The sequence below is a fragment of the Sinohyriopsis cumingii genome, chromosome 5 (genome assembly GCF_028554795.1).
Source record: "Sinohyriopsis cumingii isolate HCF-2022 chromosome 5, ASM2855479v2, whole genome shotgun sequence".
Taxonomy (NCBI): domain Eukaryota; kingdom Metazoa; phylum Mollusca; class Bivalvia; order Unionida; family Unionidae; genus Sinohyriopsis; species Sinohyriopsis cumingii.
This window is the reverse complement of record NC_142965.1, coordinates 100,982,441-101,005,191: the sequence shown is the minus strand read 5'-3', so window position 1 is coordinate 101,005,191 and position 22,751 is coordinate 100,982,441. Positions and strand designations below refer to the sequence as shown.

Sequence of the window (22,751 nt, the reverse complement as noted above, 5' to 3'; positions counted from 1 at the left end):
CTTCCTAAGTAATTTATAGTTTACTGTTAAATATGTTTTGCTATCTACATCGTCTTTCACCCAGTTAAATTCCTTACTCATTATAAAATTCTCCATTGTAATGTCCTGTAAACATGTGCTTAGGTTTTCTATATAAAAACTTGTCTTAATTTTTTGTGCAGGAAATTAAACTTTGACGAAATGCCAATCTTTACTTTTTATAAGGATTAAACGTACTTTAAAAAATCCGCTATATGCAGATGCTGTCATAATATACCTTCATTTTTTCGAATTATTGTTGTTGCACTACAATTAATATCTCCTTGATTATCGCTAGTACTTAAACTTGCATCCACTGTTTCCTCCAAGTTTGCTTTTATTTCCTTTGTTATAGTATTGTGCACTTCTTGTGTCATTATTTCATTGTCCCTTGTTTCCTCTATTAATATAAATAAGTTTTCTTCGATAACCCCATTTATCTTAATGGTCGCAATCCGGAAGTTTGTACCTCCATTTTTACTCCAATGTAGTTTTCCTGCCGGTTATGTCTTGCTTATTTTTTTTAATTGATTTCTTATTTTAGTACTTAAAATTACAATTGTTATCACATTCAATTGTTATATTTGACTTTCGCCACTTTCGGCCACGGCATCTTGTTGAGATGTTTAATTTGATTCGTCAGTCTCCATGTTTGTTTTCTCTGTGGTATCCGTCACTAATTTGCCTGATTCTGTTGATCCTTCTGTCTTATTGCCGCTTGATGCCATGTCCGTTTCCGAAACCGTGTTTTTACTACAGTCTATTGTCTTAATTAATTCAGCGGCGCTTGAGTCCGTCAGATTTTCTTTCTGTCCGTCTATTTAATCCGTTTGCGTTTGTTTCCCTTGTTTTCCTTTGTGTAACTTAGAATGGCGATTTTCTTAATGGGGAATCACTGTTTGTGGTTTTTCTCTTTGTGACTCCCGTATTGGATGGGGTGGGGATCACCCACTTGCATGGATTCTCCCGAGTACAACTATATTCAATGTATTCTCTTTTTGGGCGGGAGCGAATGTCAAGGGTTTGAGACTATCTCTATGACCCGTTCTTTCTCTAGGATGTCCTCTTTGGACGTCTGACACCCCATTTCTCCTTCCGAGGAAGAGTTACCTTCCTCCACCATCAGTTTCTGCAATAAATACTTTTTTTGGCTAATATGTGTTTTTCGCCTTGCTCTAATGTGTCAACACGGGTTTTCTTGAATCTTTCTTTTTGTGAAAAAGTATGTTTTTTCCTTCAAAATCGTCTCTCTCTAATACTCTGCAGGAACTGGAGTCTTTCTCCGCTCCATCAGAGAAAGCGGACCTGTCTATTCTGGGAGATTGGATATTATGAGTCTGCCCACCATGAGGGATGGTTGGGCTAGCTTCTTTCACCGTAGTTGTTTCTATGGTATTTATTGGTGCGGCCTGTGTAACACTTTCTTGACAGCCCTCTCTACTTTTCCCCCGTATATTGTTGTTTGTTTACTTGGGTATTACGCATTTTGCTATCCACATGTCTATTTATGCGTTTGTAAGCCACATCTCCCCTTCTCCCTCAACTCCATCTACCACGTTGATGAAGTTATTACATATTTGATTAGCGTAAGCATTCTGGGCTGGGGGAGTATTACATTCTTTTGGGCCAAGCCCCGTCTGCTTATACCTGGGGCATAGCTGTCATTCTCGCAGCCCCTGTATGAGGCTTTTAAGAGAAATCCCATCCGACAGAAAAACGGGCATCATGGCTGCATCCTCTGTTACCAGAGTAAGTACTCTAATACCAATCTTAAAAGTCTGATAACCCCACACAGCTGCCATCCGGCTCAATTTAAACTTGATCTTCAGTTTTATGATGAAAAAAACTCATTTTCTATCTCTCCATTTTCAGTTTCTAAGGGGAGGCATGATATGTAGATATCTGTTACCTAGGCCTCAACCTATCGGACTATCCGATGGGTTTCTGCTATATTGGCCACTTGGTCTTTCACTTCTAGTTATGACACGTTTAAAATGGATATATCGTACGTTTTGGGTCTTTATCAGTTAATCCCAGTGGACTTGCCGGGACTTTGCTTATTTCTTGCCATTGCTAAAATATTTTGATAGTTTCCTCCTCGAGAATTAGTGTCACAGGTATCCATGAAGACGGAATACAGAAGCTGCAATATAATTTTCAAGCCATACTAAATTATTTAACTCCTTCTACAATGGTGTGGTCATATTAGTTTTCCAACTCATTAGCAGATGCAATTGATCCCTCTCCCATCCCACATATTGAAGTGTCCTTAATAAAAATTGAGATGTTTAATTTGATTCGTCAGTCTCCATGTTTATTTTCCCTATGGTATCCGTCACTAATTTGCCTGATTCTGTTGATCCTTCTGTCTTATTGCCGCTTGATGCCATGTCCGTTTCCGAAACCGTGTTTTTACTACAGTCTATTGTCTTAATTAATTCAGCGGCGCTTGAGTCATTTTCAAACCATACTAAATTATTTAACTCCTTCTAAAATGGTGTGGTCGTATTAGTTTTCCAACTCATTAGTAGATGCAATTGATCCCTCTCCCATCCACATATTGAAGTGTCCTTAATACAAATTGTTTTATTGAAATGCGTACAGGGTACGAAACGATATAGTATCGATACACATGAATGTGATGATTTTTCCATGTTTAGGAGGTATTAGAGTGATAGATTGTGCCCTTGTTCGTGATTTAATGATTGTATTACCAGTATGCACATTACAGACATACTTAGCATGTAATATACTTAGCATCTATTTTGTATGCGACTTTGATCCATGACATGGCAGCTCAGATGCTTTCAAACAGACTACCTCTAGATTGTCAATGATTTTTAATGAACAACTGAGGCCATTTAAGGGTGATCCATTTGATCAAAAGCAGAACTTTATCAACCAGACAGAGGTATTTTGATTCAATACATATATCCACTTCTTCATTTCATTTTTGGTTCATCCATACTTTTTCAGCTTGTCTAAACTCGGATAGTATTATATGGTTTTGCGTCGCATGATCCCACAGGGGTAAATTGCTTTGCGAAAAGAAATATAAAATTGCGATAGACTTAGGAACTGTCTGTAGTTTAATTGGGCTTGATATTCTGCCTTTTCTACATTTGCTGATCTAAAGATGAACCACGCTGAGGATCAGTCATTTTTGGCTTTCTAGGCAGCTAGTATTTTAAACACGCATATGTAAAACTTCCTTGAAGCAAGATTCAACGTATGACACAATGCCTGCGTTATTTAAATTTAGTTTAACGATATTTCATGTCAAGCTGATGTATAAATAGTTGCCCAACCGAGAAAAAGATGTCGCGTTTTACTGGCGGAACTAATGACGCGAAAAGCACTGTAAGGATGAGTGGTTAAATACAAATAATAAAATGCGCCAAGAACATTTTCATATGTGCAATATTAAGCTAATATGTAGGAGTTATCGCCCTATACTGCTTTCCAAGTGCGTGAATTCGTAAAAATTTTGCGTGATCCGTTCCTGTTTTATCTCGAAGTAAGCTGCCTTAATTTCTAATCGGTGGCTAGTGTTTACCTGGACCGCAACAAGCAACTACCAGAATCAGAATTCAGTGTTACACCATTAGTGTAGCTTTCATACTCGACACAAAGTAAAGATACAAGCAAGCAAAGAAATTGCGTGTGAAAATGTTTAACAAAATAATGTGTGTTTATTTTTTAACGTAACTTTAACATATATCTGCCTGCGCTGTGGCAGTTTATAGTGATGTCCAGCACTGGGGCATCATGCTGCACACATTCACATTATCCTGACAACAGGCCGACCTGTCCTAACACTAATCTCCTAATGCTGAGCTCCTAACGAGGCAGCTATTAGTACCATTTTTTCAGCCTTTGGTATGACTCGGCCGCGGTTCTAACCTAATCATAGGCCATCAGCGAGGTCAACAACATAATAAGTAAAATACTTGATTATACACGTGGCAGACACTTGGAGTCTTTCTTTTAAGCTTCCTTCTTGCCTGGATAAAATAATTAGGATGAAATCGGTGCTATAGGTGGGGGTGGGTGGTGGCAATATTGCAAAGCATGTCATGTTGCGTTAATACGTATAAGGCAGGCGATCTGGAAGTCCTTATCGTTTTTACTAACAAAAACGTAGTGACTTTTCCTTCAATAGCTGTTTCAGATGAATTCTCAATTTAAAGATTAACTTGATAAAAAAGTAATACTTATTGACGACAGATGAAGTTTAAAAAAGTTCCATGCGATTAAGTATCGTTTTATATCGATTTACAACTCTTGTATCGATATGTGTAATGGTACAGCAAAAGTATTCATGCATCGATATATCAGTGAATCAAGCTACGTCAAGTTACAAAGATAACTAAACTAGCCAGTGACCAGAGGGGACTAGATAACCTGAACAGATGCGAAGACATACCTCTGGATCAGGTACTTTTTTCCTCGATAACTGCAAATATGCCGTAGCAAAGAGCAATTATCCCTGTTTTATAATATAAGGGCAACTTAGTCAATTCTTATTATATTAATATTCAACTTCTATTCGCTCACAATGATCTGTTTCTGTCTAATATTTTAACTCACTATTTAACTGTCATAAATTAATACCATAAACAATTATATAGGAATGAAATACGATTAAAACTCAATTGTCAAGGTCATTACATTGTAATCTAAATGTTATCCAATGAAGAGAATTTATATTATTATGATAACTGCCGACAAACTTGTTCCAGATGAGCTTTTTACATTTATTCTCATTAATGTTGACATAAGTGAATTTAGTACTATTTTTTGAGTCTTTGGTATGACTCGGCTGGGGTTCTAACCTGCGACCTCCCGCATCAGAAGCGGATACCCCAATCTTACGGTTACCAGATAGGTCAACAACATAATAAATAAAGTACTTGATTATAAACGTGGAACACATTTGGACTCTTTCTTTTATTCTTTCCTGTATGCCTGGATACAATAATCAGCATGAAATTAGTTCTGGAGGTGGGGTGGTGGTGGCAATACTACAAAGCATGATTTTCTACGTCAATATGTATAAGGCAGGCAACTTGGAAGTCCTTCTCGTTTTTACTAACAAACAATTAGTGCCTGTTCCTTCAATAACTGTTTCAGATGAATTCTCAGTTTAATAATTATCTTGGTAAATAACTAATACATATTGAGGACAGCTGAAGATTAAAATAAGGTCTCATTTATGTTGATATAAACCACTGACAAATTTAAATGAGTTCTCTAATGGAATTATGTAAGGAACCTTTTTTCAGCAAATCGTCTGACTTGAAAAATGTTAACGAAAAAAAAACATACCCACCCTTTGATTCATAATAACACGAATATGTCAGAATGGCTAACGGGCAATTTATGCGCGATGGTGCAGCTCTTGTTTGCGCAACGTTCCGAATATATCACGATGTTATTTTCAGTGATGTGACAATGAGCGACCAGCGGGTGCGTTGATTATTGATCGTCAAGTGGATGGTAAGAAGTATTTATTTAGAATTAAATTTATTATCTAATATGACAGTGGGTATAGCCCAACATGGATTATCCGGGATTAGCTCGACCCCGTTAAAGAGAGACATGGACAGCGTGTTGTTACGTTAGAAAAAAACTTCTGCAGTTGGAGCTCTGACTGGTATTGACTGCCCATATTACGCGTGAGAACATCCTGCAACTGATTGTATTTATGCACTTTATAAACTAAACGTGCCTGATACTAATGCTCTTCAACCTATGTGAACAGGCATCTTACACTGCGTGTCTCAGCTGGTCACAGAACAGGTTATCAACGCCCGACAAGTAAATGGACTAATAATCACTAATCGAAAAAATAAATAAATGGGCAGAGAAATTTAGAGCGAATGTAGCTAAAAAGAGTAGACGTTGCCGCGTTGGAAAAGCGATTAATGTTTCCGTTGGTAGTGAAAAGAATAACCGACCAGGTTTCGCCTAATTCTGCCAGCTATAAAACAAAAAGCAGCCGTTTAGAAATAGTCGACCGAAAAGTTCATGCGTGGACGGCAAGCTTAACAAAATTTCCACAGAGAAAAATTATAAGATTTTACCACAGTAATATTTTTGAGGAAATTTATAATATTAGTAAGTACGATCCTGTGACAGTCTGGCTCTTTCAGTGATCCTAGATCTGTTGTCGATCACCAGACAGATCCACCATTGGAATTGGGATATAATTATCGGTTTGATCAGTTCGTGCTACAGTGAGGTAAACTTTATCGCAAAGAATCTCTCCATGATGAGATGAAACAGGTATCGCTCAAATACGCCATCGTCGATTATCAAATCGACGTCAATGAATTGATGAATAATTGTTTTAAAATCTTGTCTGTGGCCACTCGTATCGCCAAGCAAATCAATTCATGGCGTCCAACTCCAAGAGAATTTCTCAATGATATATCGCTTTCATGTTTGAATTTGGAGATGTTGGTCTTTGGATCACAAAATATAACCCGGTTGATGTAATTTCAGTTGATATGGTGGCTTGTTTTCCTGTTAGTGTTCTTGGAGTGGGTGAATGTGAGCCATACTTTTCACGATTTGGTCATCTAGCACACAAAATGTTGAGGATTGTAATAGTCAGTCCTCTGCGAGAGGATTTCTATGGCAATACCATTGAGCTAACTGGATTTGCCGAGACTGTATTATTGCAGCGAATATTCATCTGGTTATTGTTGCTTATTTTGGTCATCATTTTATAAAATCAAATACTTAGATAATTTTCATAGACTTTTTCTGCAAACAAATGAACCTGAAATATATGCATAATGCGGCGATATTGATATCGTTGACAGTGGGTACGGCGATAATTTCATACAGAACACAAAATGTCTGGCTACCAGAGGATGACGATACATTGTTTGAAAATGATATGTCAATTACGATGTGTTTAATCGTCGCGAGCTGCAAGGCCACACCCGGTTGCTTCTTCAAACGGCGATTCGTAATGCATGGCGAATCTGTCTGCATGACAGAGACCATGAGCTGAAACACCTGATGGAGTGTTTTAGTCAAAGCTGCACCGCTATGGTTGTATATCTCTGCTGTAATTCAGTCTGAACCAGGAGACTAGCCGCTAGAGAGCAGATGTATTACTTTCTGGGTTCTCCAACAGGGATGGTGGGTCATTCAGTGGTTGATTGACTGGCGCATGAGGCAGTGAATCAATGGTTTCATCATTGATTGATGTTGGACTGTTCAGGACGCAGTTGAAGTGTTCAGTGATCAGTATGTTCCCATCTACACTGGGAAGAGGACACGATCCTGATGATGACGGCACTATAGAAGTATATGTTTAAATGACTCCTCGAAGTGATGAGGAGAAAAATTATAATTAGATTAAGTAGAAATAAAGCCATTCTAGAGTATCGGACGATAAAATTTTACAATATAATTAACATTAGAAAATTAGTAGTATTAGATCATGTCTGATTTGCCCTAGATATACTGTACTTTTAGTAATAGCTGTATTTATGATGGTCAGTGGCGCAGGTAATCGTCTATTTTGATGTTATAATAATTATTTTGAGGACCAGTGGCTATGAGTGTTCAAAAAACATTTGAAGGATAAGAATGGGATTTACCATCAGAAACTGTTTAGAGTGGATGAGATTCTCTTACCTAATTTAAACTGATTTAATCTGAATAAGACATTAAGTGTCCCGGGGACTGTTTTCTGTATTTCTTAGGTTTGTAATATCTAAACAGACTTTATTAGGTATCTGTAAGTAACAACGGTTGATATTTCCATACAGGCGGCATTAGACTTCACGTGAGGGCAATGTTTCACATTTCAAACAAACTGCATTAAGTGTCACGAAGCAGCAAGTTTTGATTTGTCAAACAACAGCTCAGAGAAAGAGGTTTGGAAAAATATGAAAATATATACTTGTGTAGCTATTTATGTAAAGAATATTCGTGGCGCTTTTTCCTGAATCGTTGTTGTGAAGATCTTGTTAATGATTATATGTACTACTACTACTAATAATAATAATAACAACAGCAATAATAATAATAATAATAATAATAATAACAACAACAATGATGATACATGTCATGCCTCATTACGTAAAAGAATGTGATTGATGAAAGGATTTCGCTCGCAGTTCTGCCTACCACTATCCTGTACTTACATACAATCGCCATAAAGCCCATAGTCCTGGTGATAGATGTTACCCGATCGATAGTACGTGTAATGCAATGGTTTTAAGAAAGTTTTGCAAATCATACAGTAAGTATCAAATAAGTAAAGTGAAAAGTAAAATAAAAACAAAACAAAAACCACATGTTGGTCAAACCGGCAGTGATGTAACAGGCAAGTAAATGCGTAGGCAGTATAAACATTTAATGCAAAATTGTTGTATTGTGAAAAAATGCATATTTATGTTTTAATCAATAATCCGATTGACATTTTAGTATCAAATGCTAATCCTTTTCTTCTTTCAATAGCAACTGCCTTTAGCGAACTTATACAAGTACTACATAAATGAATTATACGTTTCCTTTTTCTTAACATAAGAGTACTTTCAACTTAGTCTTGTACAGAGCAATAAATTACTCAACACGGGGCAGAATCGCAAAGTTTAGATGATTTGTAGACGACTGCCAGCTATAAATCACATTCTAAAATGTTTAGTATGCTATTACTTTAACATCTGTGGGTACTTGAGTCGGCATGAAGTAATAATTTACTGCTCTTCAAATGGATCGTGTTCAAATAATTTGGACCTATAACATAATAGGATATTGCTTCAACTTGATTTGATGTGTATTTTAGTCATCTGATCCAATTTATTTGCATATAAAAATCTTTACATTAGTTTAGTCTCATGCAATGGAATGCAAATATCGAACAAAGTTTGCACAGTCTTGAAAGACCGTAAATTTCTCAGCACCGTTGTTCTGCTGCGGCTGTCCTGTTGGAGGAGCACCACAAGCCCTTGTCCTGAGCAGTCGGCTCCCACGTGTCACTGCCTATGCCAAAGTCTTTCAACGACTTCTTCAAGGTGTTCTTGTAGTTTTTCCTCAGGCGTCCTATGGAATGTTTTCCTTGTACTATGTGGGCTATGTGGTCAGCACATCGCATTTGTGACCACCTTAATATCAGCTCAAGAGCTGACCTCAAAACTTACCACTAGTTCGCTAATCTTCGATCAGTACGCCATATACAACGAATGCAGAGCTCTTTGTGGCCCAATGGCCCAAGCACTTGTCTAGACAGATCACTGACTTCTTACCTCTGCATGGGGGTTGAGACTGAGGCTCAGCTAACATGGGTATATGTGAAAAAGCTAACCAGTAACTTCCTGTGCATTGTTGATTCTTCTCCGGGTATAAAATCACCAAATATACCGACTGTGATGTATCATGTGCTTAAAATTGGTGTTAAACCCATAACCACTACCACAATAAATGCCTGTGGTAGAAATGACCAGTTTTCAACCCTTGCATTAGAGGGGGAGGCAGGAGGGAGAAATAGGTAGATATATTGACAGAGCAAATGTTAAATGGTCCTTTTTATCTGTTTAAACATATATTGCCCTCTGTATACATAAATAATTTGAACTGACTGGCATCCTACTGGCCTAAACAATTTCCAGACAATACCATTTCTTTTTTAACTCTTGAATATGTCAACTTAGCCACTCGAGCAACAATACCATGCATACAATTTGTACCATTTTCATTCAGGACAAAACGACCATCATTAGAAGGTTTTCTTTGTTTCGTGTTTTTAGGAGGTAAAACGAGAAGTAAAAATTAAGATGGCATACACAGGGGCTCGTATCTTTGCTTACAATTTACCTGTCATACATACACTATACAATAATTACATAAATGATGTATGACAGGTAAATTGTAAGCAATCTTACGAGCCCCTGTGATGGCAGTATGGTGGTCAGAGAAATAAAAATGTGAGCTTATATAGTAACGTTATACCACAGTAGTGTAATTTGAACTGGAAATTAAACGCAGGGCCTGATCGGGGCCGGGTGGGGGGCGGTGTCATGATCCCCCCCCCCCGCTAAAAAGAGTATATACACAAACATACAGTCCCTTGTCACTTGAAATTTGATCATCGTTTTCTTCTTGCGCCTATTTATTGGGTATTATGCGCACTTTCATCAGATAGACTTTTGCTACGGTGCCCGTTTGAGGAAAGTCGATGCCTTTTGAGATTTTGGACCCCTCCGCCTAACCCTTCACCTGATCTGGCCCTTAAATGTATGTCAATATAGAGAAAAGAACACAAAACAGATATATAATTTATTGAAGGTCAATGTCTTTATTTATGTATTCACCAATTGCCAAATTTAAGACACGTGATACCATATACTTCCAGTTAAAACATTATGAATGTTAATGTTAAAGTTCCAGTTTTACCTTTATCTTGATTACTTAAGATAGTGACCTTTTTCAATAATTTAAGTTTCGTTTTTGAGGTTAAAAGTTTCTTAGTATACGTTTTCATCTCGTGAGTAAAACAAAGTTCTTTGTTACACAAATAATATATAACAGTACTTACTAGCGTTCTCCAAATATATGTCTTTCGTAATTGCTAGGTCCTAGTTGTCAACGGATTTACATTTTATGGAAAGAGAAACATTGATATTATACAAATTAAGAAAAAAAATATCTTATGTGTATAACATTGTTAAATTTTTGGTAAATATATTGATCTAAAATACGCTTTTTACATTAATTTTGTGATTTATTTATGAAGATCGTTCCGTTTATGTATTCTTTCCCAAATTTAAAATAGATCTATTGTTAAAAACAGGCCGGTTTTTTCGAACCCAATTGAAAAACTTTAGTATGTTATGACTTAACAAGGAATTCGATTCGAGACATTAGCATTGAAAAAGTATCTTTTTATTTTAAAGCAATTCAATATATCTGCTGAAATTTTCATTCACTTAGAAAAACCAGGAATCATTTTTATAACCGTCGCCTTAATGGTTATTCACTGACGGTGGGAGATAACACAACCTTAACACACGGTTAAAATTTTGCATAACACTTAACAAAATCGTCCATATCTTGCGTCAACATTTGTAAATTCTAGTTATTGATGATATTATGATACATGTATGAAATTCTGTCAGTGAATTAGCCAGCAAGCTAAGCTACATAAGGATAGCAAATATTTGGCTGACACAGATTTTGTCACCACCCTAATGCTACTGTCGCAATAATGACTACTCTGTGACAATGAATTGTTTTAGTAATGACGGTTTAGCTGCAACACACACGCACACACACACAATATATATATATATATATATATATATATATATATATATATATATATATATATATATATATATATATATATCTCTCTCTCTCTCTCTCTCTCTATATATATATATATATATATATATATATACATATATATATATTTGTTTGTTTTTAGGGTGGATGTCAAACAAGTGGAGTAAGTATATGCTTTATAAATATTTGCATGCATGTGCATTTATTTATGTGGCTGATTTTTAGATGACTCTACTCCCTATTTTTGAAGAAGCGCGTTTTCGCTATTTCGCTATTTGTTGACTTGATATTTAGAAATTGATATAAATTAAAATATGCATTTCTGTAATAAAGCCAACATCTCTGCAAATGATTGTACGTGTTATGTGCATATTTTAGACTAATTATATTCTTGGCTATGTACATTTGGTCAAGTAAATATTATAATCACGAATAAATTACTTTCGAAGTCATCATGAATTTGAAAGGTGAAATGTCACTTAAATATAATACATGAACCACATATCATTTATGATATTGCTTATGTTTAACCTATCCCTAATAATAAAAAGAGTGTGAGAGAGACAGCGAGAGAGACATTGAATATTTAAATGCCATACAGAAGTATTGATGGAATAAATGAGTCGAAATAGTTACTTTTATGTGTGACTTCACCTAGAAATATCGTATAATTTGTGACATATTTTCATGTGTAACTTCACATAGAACTACCATTAAGCAAGCCAACAATTCTGATATTCAAATAGTCTTTGTGTCAATCAAAATGAGACAAGACAGTCAAGGAGCAAATCTTGTATCTGAGAGTATACATATGTTGTTGATGTTTTATTACATGTAAACACGTTTTTAAATACTTCGTTGTACAATACTTATTTTGTATTGAATCGATGCAGGTTGCTGTGAATCACTTTTTTTTCTTTTCGGTTGTTTTTTCATTCTTGTTATGGTGGAGTGGACGTTATAAAAACAAATTATTATTTTAAGATTCTAGTTAAATATATTAAAATCTTTATTTTGGTTTGTCTATTTAGTTTCCTTCAATATCCTTTAGACTCTGAACATTACCTAATGTAAATGAGAAGGGATAATGCAGCTTGTATGATATTGTATAGAATAATTAGTTTATGATAATTACAAACTATTTCTTTATTTGGTCGTTTTTCCAAAAAAGAAGATTGCAGTATCAAATTAGTCATACTATTATCCAGATTACGTTAGATCTTAATCGCGACAAATCTAATAAAAATACAAGTAGCAACTTCTCTTGAAAGACATAGATTTTCTAAAGAGTTTTATCTTCGTGCATGCACTTCTGTAAATTGAAAATTTCATATACATGAAATAATTGTATATAAATAGAAATATGAATTTTCATAATTTCTTGTATCCTTGTTTTGGCGTTTCGTAGCTTTCAAAATGCAGTTTTCTCTTTAATGATGAAAATTTTATACTCATTTATGCACGAAATATTGATTTAATGTTGTTGTGTTTCTTCTTAAAGTGTTGTTCATGTCCATGGATAAGGACTTATTTATTGATAACAGTGCAATATGATGTCTATATAAATTGTACTATTGTTTCTTCTTGCATTTCGTCACAAATTTCGTGTCTTTTTCCCAAAAACCTCCGGAAATAGTACAAATAATACTGTCAGACATTAAATTTGGCAGAGTATGTTTCTCTTCATCAGTTTTTTTGTTTCTCCAATCGGTCTATTAAAAATAGTATGTACTAACGAAATATATAAAGGTCGTTTAATTTTGTGGCAAGGTTTGCACATATATTACCGCAGTTTTATTTTTCTTTGTCAGGTCAGAACTTGTGAAATTGCAGTAAGTGTAATATTTTGAGATACATTTTGAGCAAGATGCATTTATGTTGTGTTGCGGCTTTATGGTCTAAAAATAAGTAACAAGAAAGAGCGAAATCCAATAAGTATTGTATAAATGAAAACATAGTTTATTTCCCTAAACGACAAAGTAAAAAAGTGAAAATAACTTATAGTATGGTAAATGGAAGTCTAAACGTATCAAGTAATCCTTATCTTAACCATAGCGTTAAGTAGATGTCAACATTAATATCGTAATACATTGTATTCTTTCATGAAAACATTTCAATACACAATGAAAGTGAAATGTTACTCGTCACCAAGATTTTATCCTATTATATTTGTGTATATATCACATTTTCCATTTCATATTTTGCGCTAAAGAAATGTACTTTTTCACCCAACAATGGAACCGGTAGGAAGATGCATTTGACAAATAAAGCGATTAGCGAGTGAACACATATTTAAAGCAAAATTATTGTGATCACCCATATATTCATCATTTTGTTATGGATATTTGTCAACTCGAAAAAATACCTGATGGGACAATTGTAATAATTACTTTTGCCTTTTTATCTTCTGTCCCTAACCATTTGTTACAAAATTTTAAAATCACATTTCTTGCTAAAGTACGTTGTTTCAAATGTTATTGTAAATAGGCCAATTGCTTTCCCAGTGACATAAATATTTGCAGGTGATTTATTTTAGATGTCTGCCAAATCATATGTCTCATTCAGTATTGTCACTATAAACTAATTGAAACGTTTCGAAAGTTGCACTTTGTCAGATCTCAGACTTAGTTAGAAGGTTGAGATAGTAATTATCGTTTGATTATTGAAATAAATCTGGTCACGCATATTTTATTATGTGTTCGATATACATAAAAAAAAATTATATGCTAATAAACAATGTGCTGACCGTATATATATATATATATATATATATATATATATATATATATATATATATATATATATATATATATACACGTGTTCGAATTCATATTAATTTTGGAATTCTTTTTTGTTTAGGTTGAAGATCTTGGAAGAGGAGTAAGAGTACTATTTCTAAATAATTTGTAACGCACATTTATCTTAATGACGTTAAGGAGAACACAAGCCTTGTTTTGACGAACATAGTTTGCTTTGTACTGAATTTTGAATCGAAAATTGAATAAATGTAGTGGTAACGGTAGTTAGTTTCAATGAAGTGAACAGTTAGGCAAGTGATTTGTAGGTAGTTTTTGCAGGCAATTGTACATATTAAGCACCTATTTCACCTCATTCACTGCAATTATTCGTTATTTGTTTGATAACATTTTTCGTTCATTTCATGCGTACGATAAGCGACAATTTCAATATTGTATAGTCGTACAAATAAAGGTTGGTTATCTTGAATATATGTGGACAAACGTAGTACAGAAAGACATAAATAAATCAGAAGCATGTGCAACTAGATGTTTGAAGAACTAAACTTTATTCAATGATTCTTTCGATACAAGTTCATATATATCTTTAAAGATGGGTTTCAAATATTCCACGATGATTCGCTTAAACTTTTGATTCCATATATATATATATATATATATATATATATATATATATATATATATATATATATATACGAATGTATAGCAATAATTGTTTTCTCATACATTTTAGAAGATCTGTGTATTATTTTCTTTGCAGAACTAAAATGCAGAAAGTTCTGTGAGTAATTTCTATGTTTGACTGAACTATAAGTATTTCATTTAGTTATAAAATATATGTAGAATGATTCAAAATTTATGAAGTATTTGTGTCAATTATTGTTCACCAACAGTCACCGTTTCCGGAGACGATATTCCTTGTGAAACTTTAAACAATATTATAACGTTTATACACTTAAAGATAGGAATGTTTGTATTGCTGATAAAAATGTCTCAAGATCCAGTTGCACAAAAGATTTTCTATCTCGCTTGTGATATTATGTTATTTTGCTCAGGACAAATCTACTTATACGGGTCGTTTATGAGAGGAAGTGATACTAAAAATAATACAAAATGATATTTTAGTTTTGAAATCATAGACCTTGAATTATATGGTTCTTATAACATATACAAATGTTTTAAAGTTTGTTAAAATTATAAATATATATATGTAGACAAAACAAGACTATAATAGCATAATTAATAATATTACTATATTGAATTATTCGTCCATTTCATAATGATTAAATGAAAACAAACGAGAACATGATTTTTAAAACCTCAATTTGTTCAACAAAAGAACAGCTTTAGCCTTTAACTACGGATTTGTATCGGTTTCAAAAACAAAATGACGAATACGCCATTTATTCACTCGGTCAGACAGTCAGCAAGCAAGTAAGATCAGTTAACATATCAAGGCGTTGAACCCCTAGTTATATTTAAGTTAATAAGATATTCTATTTGAGTCGGTTGTGCTCGACAACACACTAGTCCAAATTGTTTTACTCATGGACTCAAATTCAGTACATATTCATTGCTGAACCACTATCCTTACTGCTGAATTGAAGAACACGAAATAACAGCATTGCTAAAATACTTTCAACGGGTCTGCAGTTAGCAAATTCCATCCTCCTGGACTCCACAATAATCGACCACTTCCTCAACTACTGCATAAAGAGAGAAACTTCAGTCAATGTTACTAGACCTTTTACTAGTCCATTTTTCACACTTTAGCATATCCATGAAGCTTTGATCATAAAGAATTGTAAACAATTCATCATATCAGTTGATTTGAGAGGAATAAGTTTGTCATCTGAGCAAGATAACACCAAGTACACATGCTTTGAGAGCCAATTTTAAATGAAATCCAGTAGAAACTGAAGTATCTGAAATGACATAAATGACACATTTTAAGAAAGATTTTGTTTTTATTTGGAACAAGCTCTTTAAGTTGGTATAGACAAACGCCATTATTAAAGTGTCATTAAAACTGTCGAAGACAATAATATATCGTAGCATAAAATACCAGAAAAATAAATATGCCGGGAAGCAAAAGAGATAAATATGGTATTGTCGTGAATGAAATAAAAAGATGGTGTATGATGGAAACTTGCAGTGACTTTGGAAAAACAGTAAGTACATGATCGATGTAATAGCACAGGAAGATCCATTTTATACACGTCAATCGTATCAACCAACCCGGCTTAATTGACTAATTGGTTAACTCACCTTAACTAAATGAAGAAATTAATGAATTATCCGAAACAATGTTTACTACACTGAAGTTTATTTGTTGCACATATACAACTACGCAATGTTTAAAATTGCAATATATTGTTTGACATGTATCCATCAAAGGAGAAATATATATATATATATATATATATATATATATATATATATATATATATATATATATATATATATATATATATATATATATATATATATATAATGGTGTGACATAAACGTTTCCAAAACAGATGTACATAGATAACGTGGACGAACTAACAGAAAATAGTTTGATTTACAGCATCGCAAAATTCCACAACGTCATTATTGGAAAAAATTACTAAAAGAAAAACAAAAGCGAAAGCAAACGAAACACAGCTTCAAACATCATCTTTTGTAACAGTGAATGAAGTTGGTAATAAAGCGGAATATATAGTAGAGATATAAATAAAATTTATCAGAACCTATCCCCTTTATTAAGTAAGATATATTTTTATTGTGTGCACAAATCGTATATAAAAGTGTTATATCGTATTATTTTATGAGATATACAATATATGAACGTGTATATTCAATTTGACATATGAGATGAATAATGTTATATGCTACACCCGAATGAGAAATATTTGCTAAAATATACTTAGTGATATATGTATAAAATGTACTTTCAGACTTGCGGCCAATAAGTAAGTATTTTAGCTGGTCAAGGATCATAGGGGTGGAATAGTCTCCCATAGTGTTATGACATGGAATAGTCTCCCATAGTGTTATGACTCGGAATAGTCTCCCATAGTGTTATGACACATATCTATATTTCCACTAAAGACAGGTATACTGGAACTGATTTTATAAGCGAAGCAAAGTTATAAACTAGTCTCATGTCAAATCCAGATTCTATCATTTGTTTGTTTCTTGTTTCTAAAATTGGGATATTTAGTCAGTGTGAATTGTCATAATTGATTTAATGCTTATAGTGTAAAACGTGCAGCACATCAAGACAGTGTACATGAAAATGTCGAATAGCTCCCCGTGTTTGCTGGTACTTTTAAATAACATTAGAACGTCATGTTATTGTTAGATATTAATGACACCAAAATTTAAATGTATAATTCAGCGGGGCATTCAATAAAACAATACATCAATGGTCACAGCTAAATACCAGACACGTCGAGCTACTAAACATTATATTCCTGGAATGATTTTTTCCTCAAGCTAAATAATGTTAAAACCTTTTTAGTGATTTTATTATGCGGTTCATTTTGCAGTAGCAAATGTTTGAAAAGGAACGTCAGAAATAGAAACAACTTTCGAACATGTCAGTTTGCTCCCCACACACTGTAATTCAATTTTTTGTTGTTGAGATAAATCGTGGACAAAGGTGAAATGGTAGATAATATCAGTATCATAATAACATTGTAATTTATATGCAGTAATAAAAATCACCTACATTTAATTATTTAGTTATGACAATATCGCTATTAAACAATTTGTATGTAAACGAAACATTACTTCTGATTTCTGAAATATTATTGTTTTAATCACAAATATTTGAATACCTTCCAGGTTGAAAAGCTTGCAATTTAAGTGAGTATATTTTAAATTTGTATATTTTGTATTATCTTAAGTGTTTTCTAATCTAATTTTAATATTAAACTGTTTAACATTACCCAGGGAACCTTTAGAATGATTGCTGATGCGATTTAACATCAATATCAGCTTTGTAAATTAGAATTAGTTCAAATGATATTTAAGTTTCTTCTCAGTCATGTAGCTAAAATCTCGAGTTTTCATTCCAGCTTCATTGATGACCAAATAAAGTAAGTAATATATGTTTTATATAGCTAAATGTCATCATTCAGATCATTATAATTGGCAACATGGTTTGCTATATTTTTAAATATTATATTAGGTTATTAACATTATTATTATTAGTAGTATTAGTAGTATTATCAGTAGTTGCAGTATTAGTAGTAGTTGTGGTAGTATTAGTATTATTATTGCCATGCTTAACATCGAATAGAGAAAACCGTTTACGTTTACGTCCTTTGGGATTAACTCAGACATACTAACGCATACATTCCTTGATTTTAACTTTACGAGTCTTTTAAAGAGCTTCCAATCAGATCTTAAACGAAATGAATGGAACTGTAATAAATTAATGAGTTCAAAAATCAAACGTGTTAAAATTATTTTAATTGACATGAGTATGCTTCTCATTATTTGCCAGCTTCTACATTTGGAATTCTAGAAAATTAGTTGGCAGCTCTATTTATAAAAGATATACATATATTTTAAAAGCAACATTAAGCTTTTGAGTAAGCTTACTTACATAAAAATAAAGCTACATTCATCTCTTTATTTTGAACAATTTAAATCGATGTGCTTCATTAATGAACAAACTTGTTCAAGCAGATCAAAACTGGGATCCAATGTGGAAGAAATGTAAGTAACTTACTATCTATTTTTAGTCACATTGATTTATTATGTTCATTGTCTTGCTGGTTCATTCCTGTGTATACTAAGCCTATGCAAAACAATAAATGTAGTATTTAAAATTATTTGCATATTAGAATAGTGTACAAGATGGTCACAAAGTCGTCTTCAATTAGACGTTCCTTATATAAATGCATTTCCCTAATGTCTACAAGAATATATCATGCCGTTTGTAGCTCTTTGTCCAAATCTATGTCTTGTTATAACAGAAGTAAGACTAGAATTAATCCCTAAGCTTTAGATCGGCATACATACACAAACGTATATCTATTTAATGATTAATATCATGAATCGTGTATTCAAATCCTAATAGTTCTTGATTTATATCTTCTTTGGAGTGACGTAAATCTTTATATTTAGTGATATTATTCTGTTAAACATAGCCTGAAAACTAGAAATATACTAACTTCATAAATAACGAGCATCAAAATATACCAGTTTCCTTGGATACGAAAAAGGGAAGTTCATTTAAGCTGGCAGCGCGTTAGTTAAACAACTTGTATCTTGTCGCGGATGTTCTGTCATTTTAGTTAAGCAAGTCAATTTAAAATGATGCAAATCATGTTGCTTGGCTAGTTCCCTAGCATTATTTACAAGAATAATGCGTCTGCAGGGACACATGGAGACGTCCATTACAGCGGTTCGAAAGAGTTTGTATTTGGTCGATACAGAAAGTTTTATTTTACTTACATTCTAAGCTATTTTAAAACCTGCTCACATCACTATCATGCCATTGAAACCAAACTGTTTAGTTTGACTCTAATTGGCACAGAATAGTGCCAGTCGGTGTTGTTCTGGGATGCCTAAAAACGCGTATCATTCACTCACAAACATAATAGTCCTTATGCCCTACATTGAATGTGAATGGAAATGAAAGAAGATAAAGTCAAATAAGAATCTTGAGTATTAATAATAATGTTAAAATATAACTAAAAATATACTTTATTAACCAATATGCTCCCAATACCTCTATCACCAATGGAGACTACCAACAATATTGTCGTTTCTTACCTTTATATGCATGGAAAGTACCAATAGCTGATAATGTACCAATTGGTCCATTTGCCGTTTTTTTTCAGAGATTCTTCGTTTGCTGACAGGTGAGTACGGAAGAGCAGATCTAATTAGTTTTTATACGAATGCAAATGAAATTACATTGCAAGCTGGCAAAACATATATATTTCATATGTGATCGATGGTAAAACTATCTATAGCGCTTTCTGGCATAATTTGGTCACGTAAGAAATGATGAAATGTCTTTCAATGTGATAATAAAGAGAATGTATCTGTTATTTTATTGAATATAACAGTGTAAATCTTATTTGTATACAAGAAGGAAGCACTTGTATTGTACACTGTTTATTGAATACATTTGAGTTGCCTTTTGCCATAATTACAATACTCCTGGCGCTGAGACCCATTTTTAAAGTGTCTTCAGTGCTAGAGATTAATGCTGCTAAAATGTAATTAAAGGGATGACACATTTTCACATTGTCTTTCTCATTACATTGTTAGATTGCTAGAACTGGAAAGGATAGCAAGGTAAGTATAGACCTTAGTTTCTCAAATAGGACGAAAAATCCAAGTAATTGATGATAAATTCAGATTATATTGATATGTGCATAACTATAATAGTTGTAACTGGTTTCACTTTACTAAACGGTTTATATATGTTATTACTGAGAATGTAATCATGGACCGTATAACCAGAAAAGTATGACATGAGGAGTATATTATATATGTATACTTCTGTATATCGACAAATCTGTACACGATCTAACTATCCGGTAAATATCCAGACGAAACTTTATGGTATATATTTTGCTAAAGGTCATTATCAACACAGCTCCTTGTAAACCTTAAAATTGATTAATCAGTTACAAGGATGGATGTACAAATAACTGGTTTATACAGACATTCTCGTTTGAACCTTCTTAGAAACAATAATGGAATGTTTTATACACACACAAAAACACATCAATAGATAAAGAGACTAACACTGAGAAACACTTAGATTCAAGCACAATACGCTTAACGCAAAAATTAACACGATTTTATTTAACGAGGTTATTTGAAAAAGTTCGTGAGCACGATTAATTGTTCGAAAAAAAGAAAATTAGGCTTGAAGAAATTGAAATCGATCTTCTTTTCAAGAAACAGTGGAACGTTACGATGTATTTAGTTTCCTGTTAAGTTCAACACGAATACTCTTTTGAACATTTGGATAAGTTTGCAATATGTCGAAGCCAACTAACTACCTTTGGACCAATACAACTAAACTGGAACATATTATTTTGTTATTTTTCATGTCTTACGTTTATTTAAATCATTTGTAATTTTGTTTAAGCTAATTAGGTCTACCAATATTTTCTCTCGATGAAATATTTATTGAGTTTCCTTTTCTGGCGTTGTTGTGCTGTTTAATATTTTTTTTTTATAAAACAATTTTGTTTTAGTTTATAATTGATACAAAAATAAAAATAAAAGATGACAGATATTGCGTATTGAAAGAGATATTCGTAAACAAAATGAATAGTGTTACCGTGTTTTATGTGAGTGGTAAATGTTGTACTCGGATCAGTGTAAAACGATTTGCAAGGTCAAAGAGGCTAATATAATTTATGTTTCGGCTTTCTTTCAGCGACGCCTTGGATGATGTAAGGTGAGAATGGAATAACTGTGTGTACATATTATTAATATCCAATACCAAGAAACATACCATAATTAAAATATGTATTGTAGCTTATAAATATACGTAACTTTCCAGAATAAAATATTTCATTAGCTAAGTTCTTTTTTAGAAATGTTTGTTGTGTCCTGAGGTCACCTTGTGGACTGCATAATCTTGTTTTGTTTAATAGAAAATATTAATTCGTGGTTTAAGATCTGAGTAAAAATAGTTGTGTTATAGTTGTGTCTATTATTTCTTTGGGCGGGAAGTTTTTTTATTAAGATTTTGTCATTGAAGTTATTCTTCTCTGGAAATATAAAGTGCACAAAAAGACATTCTCAGAAATATAGATTTGTCTTTATAGTAAAATTTCGAATGTGTATATACACTTCGGTTGTATCATCATGAATAAATCAAGGCGCGTTACAACAGCACATGTCACAAAAAGGCACGACCACACTCACAGCGTTGTATTCCTTCTAGAATACACTAAACTTTATTGACAACTTTCAATATTAGTACTTGTGTTAAAAATCTAGGCTTTTTGCGAAATAAAATTCACAATATCTAAGGTTCGTTTTACATTTATCACCTTGTGGTTTAGGGAAATACATTATTTGTTGCATTTTACAAAACGTTATCTCCTTTATATTAATTAGTTTAAGATCAGATTCGTCACAGAGAGGTGGAACTCTTCAGGCATGAGAATTTCTCTAAATAATTTAACACCTATTATGTCGCTTTATGGGAAATTTTCTACGTTCCGTGTTTTGCTTTACATTTTATTAATCTATAGCGAAACCAACACACCTTTACAATGTAGTCTAAAGTGGATAACTTTATATGAAAATCTTATCAGGAAGACACATTGATGAAGAGTGAAGTGCTCCAGCTTACCCAAAATGCAATCATTTTGACACGATGCTTTCTTAACAAAGGCAGAAAGAAAAAACAGTTTGGTCCAATAGTTGGCGGAAAATACATTTTTGATAAAAGTTCTTTGGATTTGATTAGTAAGTTTTTATCTGGTTCTAATGGTTCTAAATTAACAGCGATGGATGTGAAACAAACAAGAAAAAGATATATTTAAGAAAGCTTGAGTTTCAAGAAAGACAAATGCAGCTGCAGAAAGAAGAAAGATAGAAATAGAAAGAAAAGATGGTCTACTACCAATAAAGATGCAAATAGAACAGAGGAAAATTGCCGATACAAAAAGAGAAACAGACGATATGTAG

At 33.2% G+C, this 22,751-nt stretch overlaps 1 protein-coding gene across 4 annotated transcripts in view; it reads left to right on the top strand.

The window, feature by feature from the left end:
• LOC149799880 (uncharacterized) overlaps positions 1-22,751 on the top strand; it is a 75,165-nt gene that overhangs the window by 39,257 nt on the left and 13,157 nt on the right. For 3 of the 4 annotated variants that reach the window (XM_089959318.1, XM_089959319.1, XM_089959320.1), the window contains exons 8-18: positions 11,468-11,488; positions 13,137-13,157; positions 14,185-14,205; positions 14,842-14,862; positions 17,024-17,038; positions 17,916-17,936; positions 18,149-18,169; positions 18,765-18,794; positions 19,925-19,945; positions 20,361-20,387; positions 21,487-21,507. In XM_089959318.1, the coding sequence (XP_089815444.1) occupies positions 11,468-11,488; positions 13,137-13,157; positions 14,185-14,205; positions 14,842-14,862; positions 17,024-17,038; positions 17,916-17,936; positions 18,149-18,169; positions 18,765-18,794; positions 19,925-19,945; positions 20,361-20,387; positions 21,487-21,507 (240 nt within the window). The remainder of the gene's footprint in view (positions 1-11,467; positions 11,489-13,136; positions 13,158-14,184; positions 14,206-14,841; positions 14,863-17,023; positions 17,039-17,915; positions 17,937-18,148; positions 18,170-18,764; positions 18,795-19,924; positions 19,946-20,360; positions 20,388-21,486; positions 21,508-22,751) is intronic. The other variant, XM_089959321.1, reaches the window with a different exon arrangement.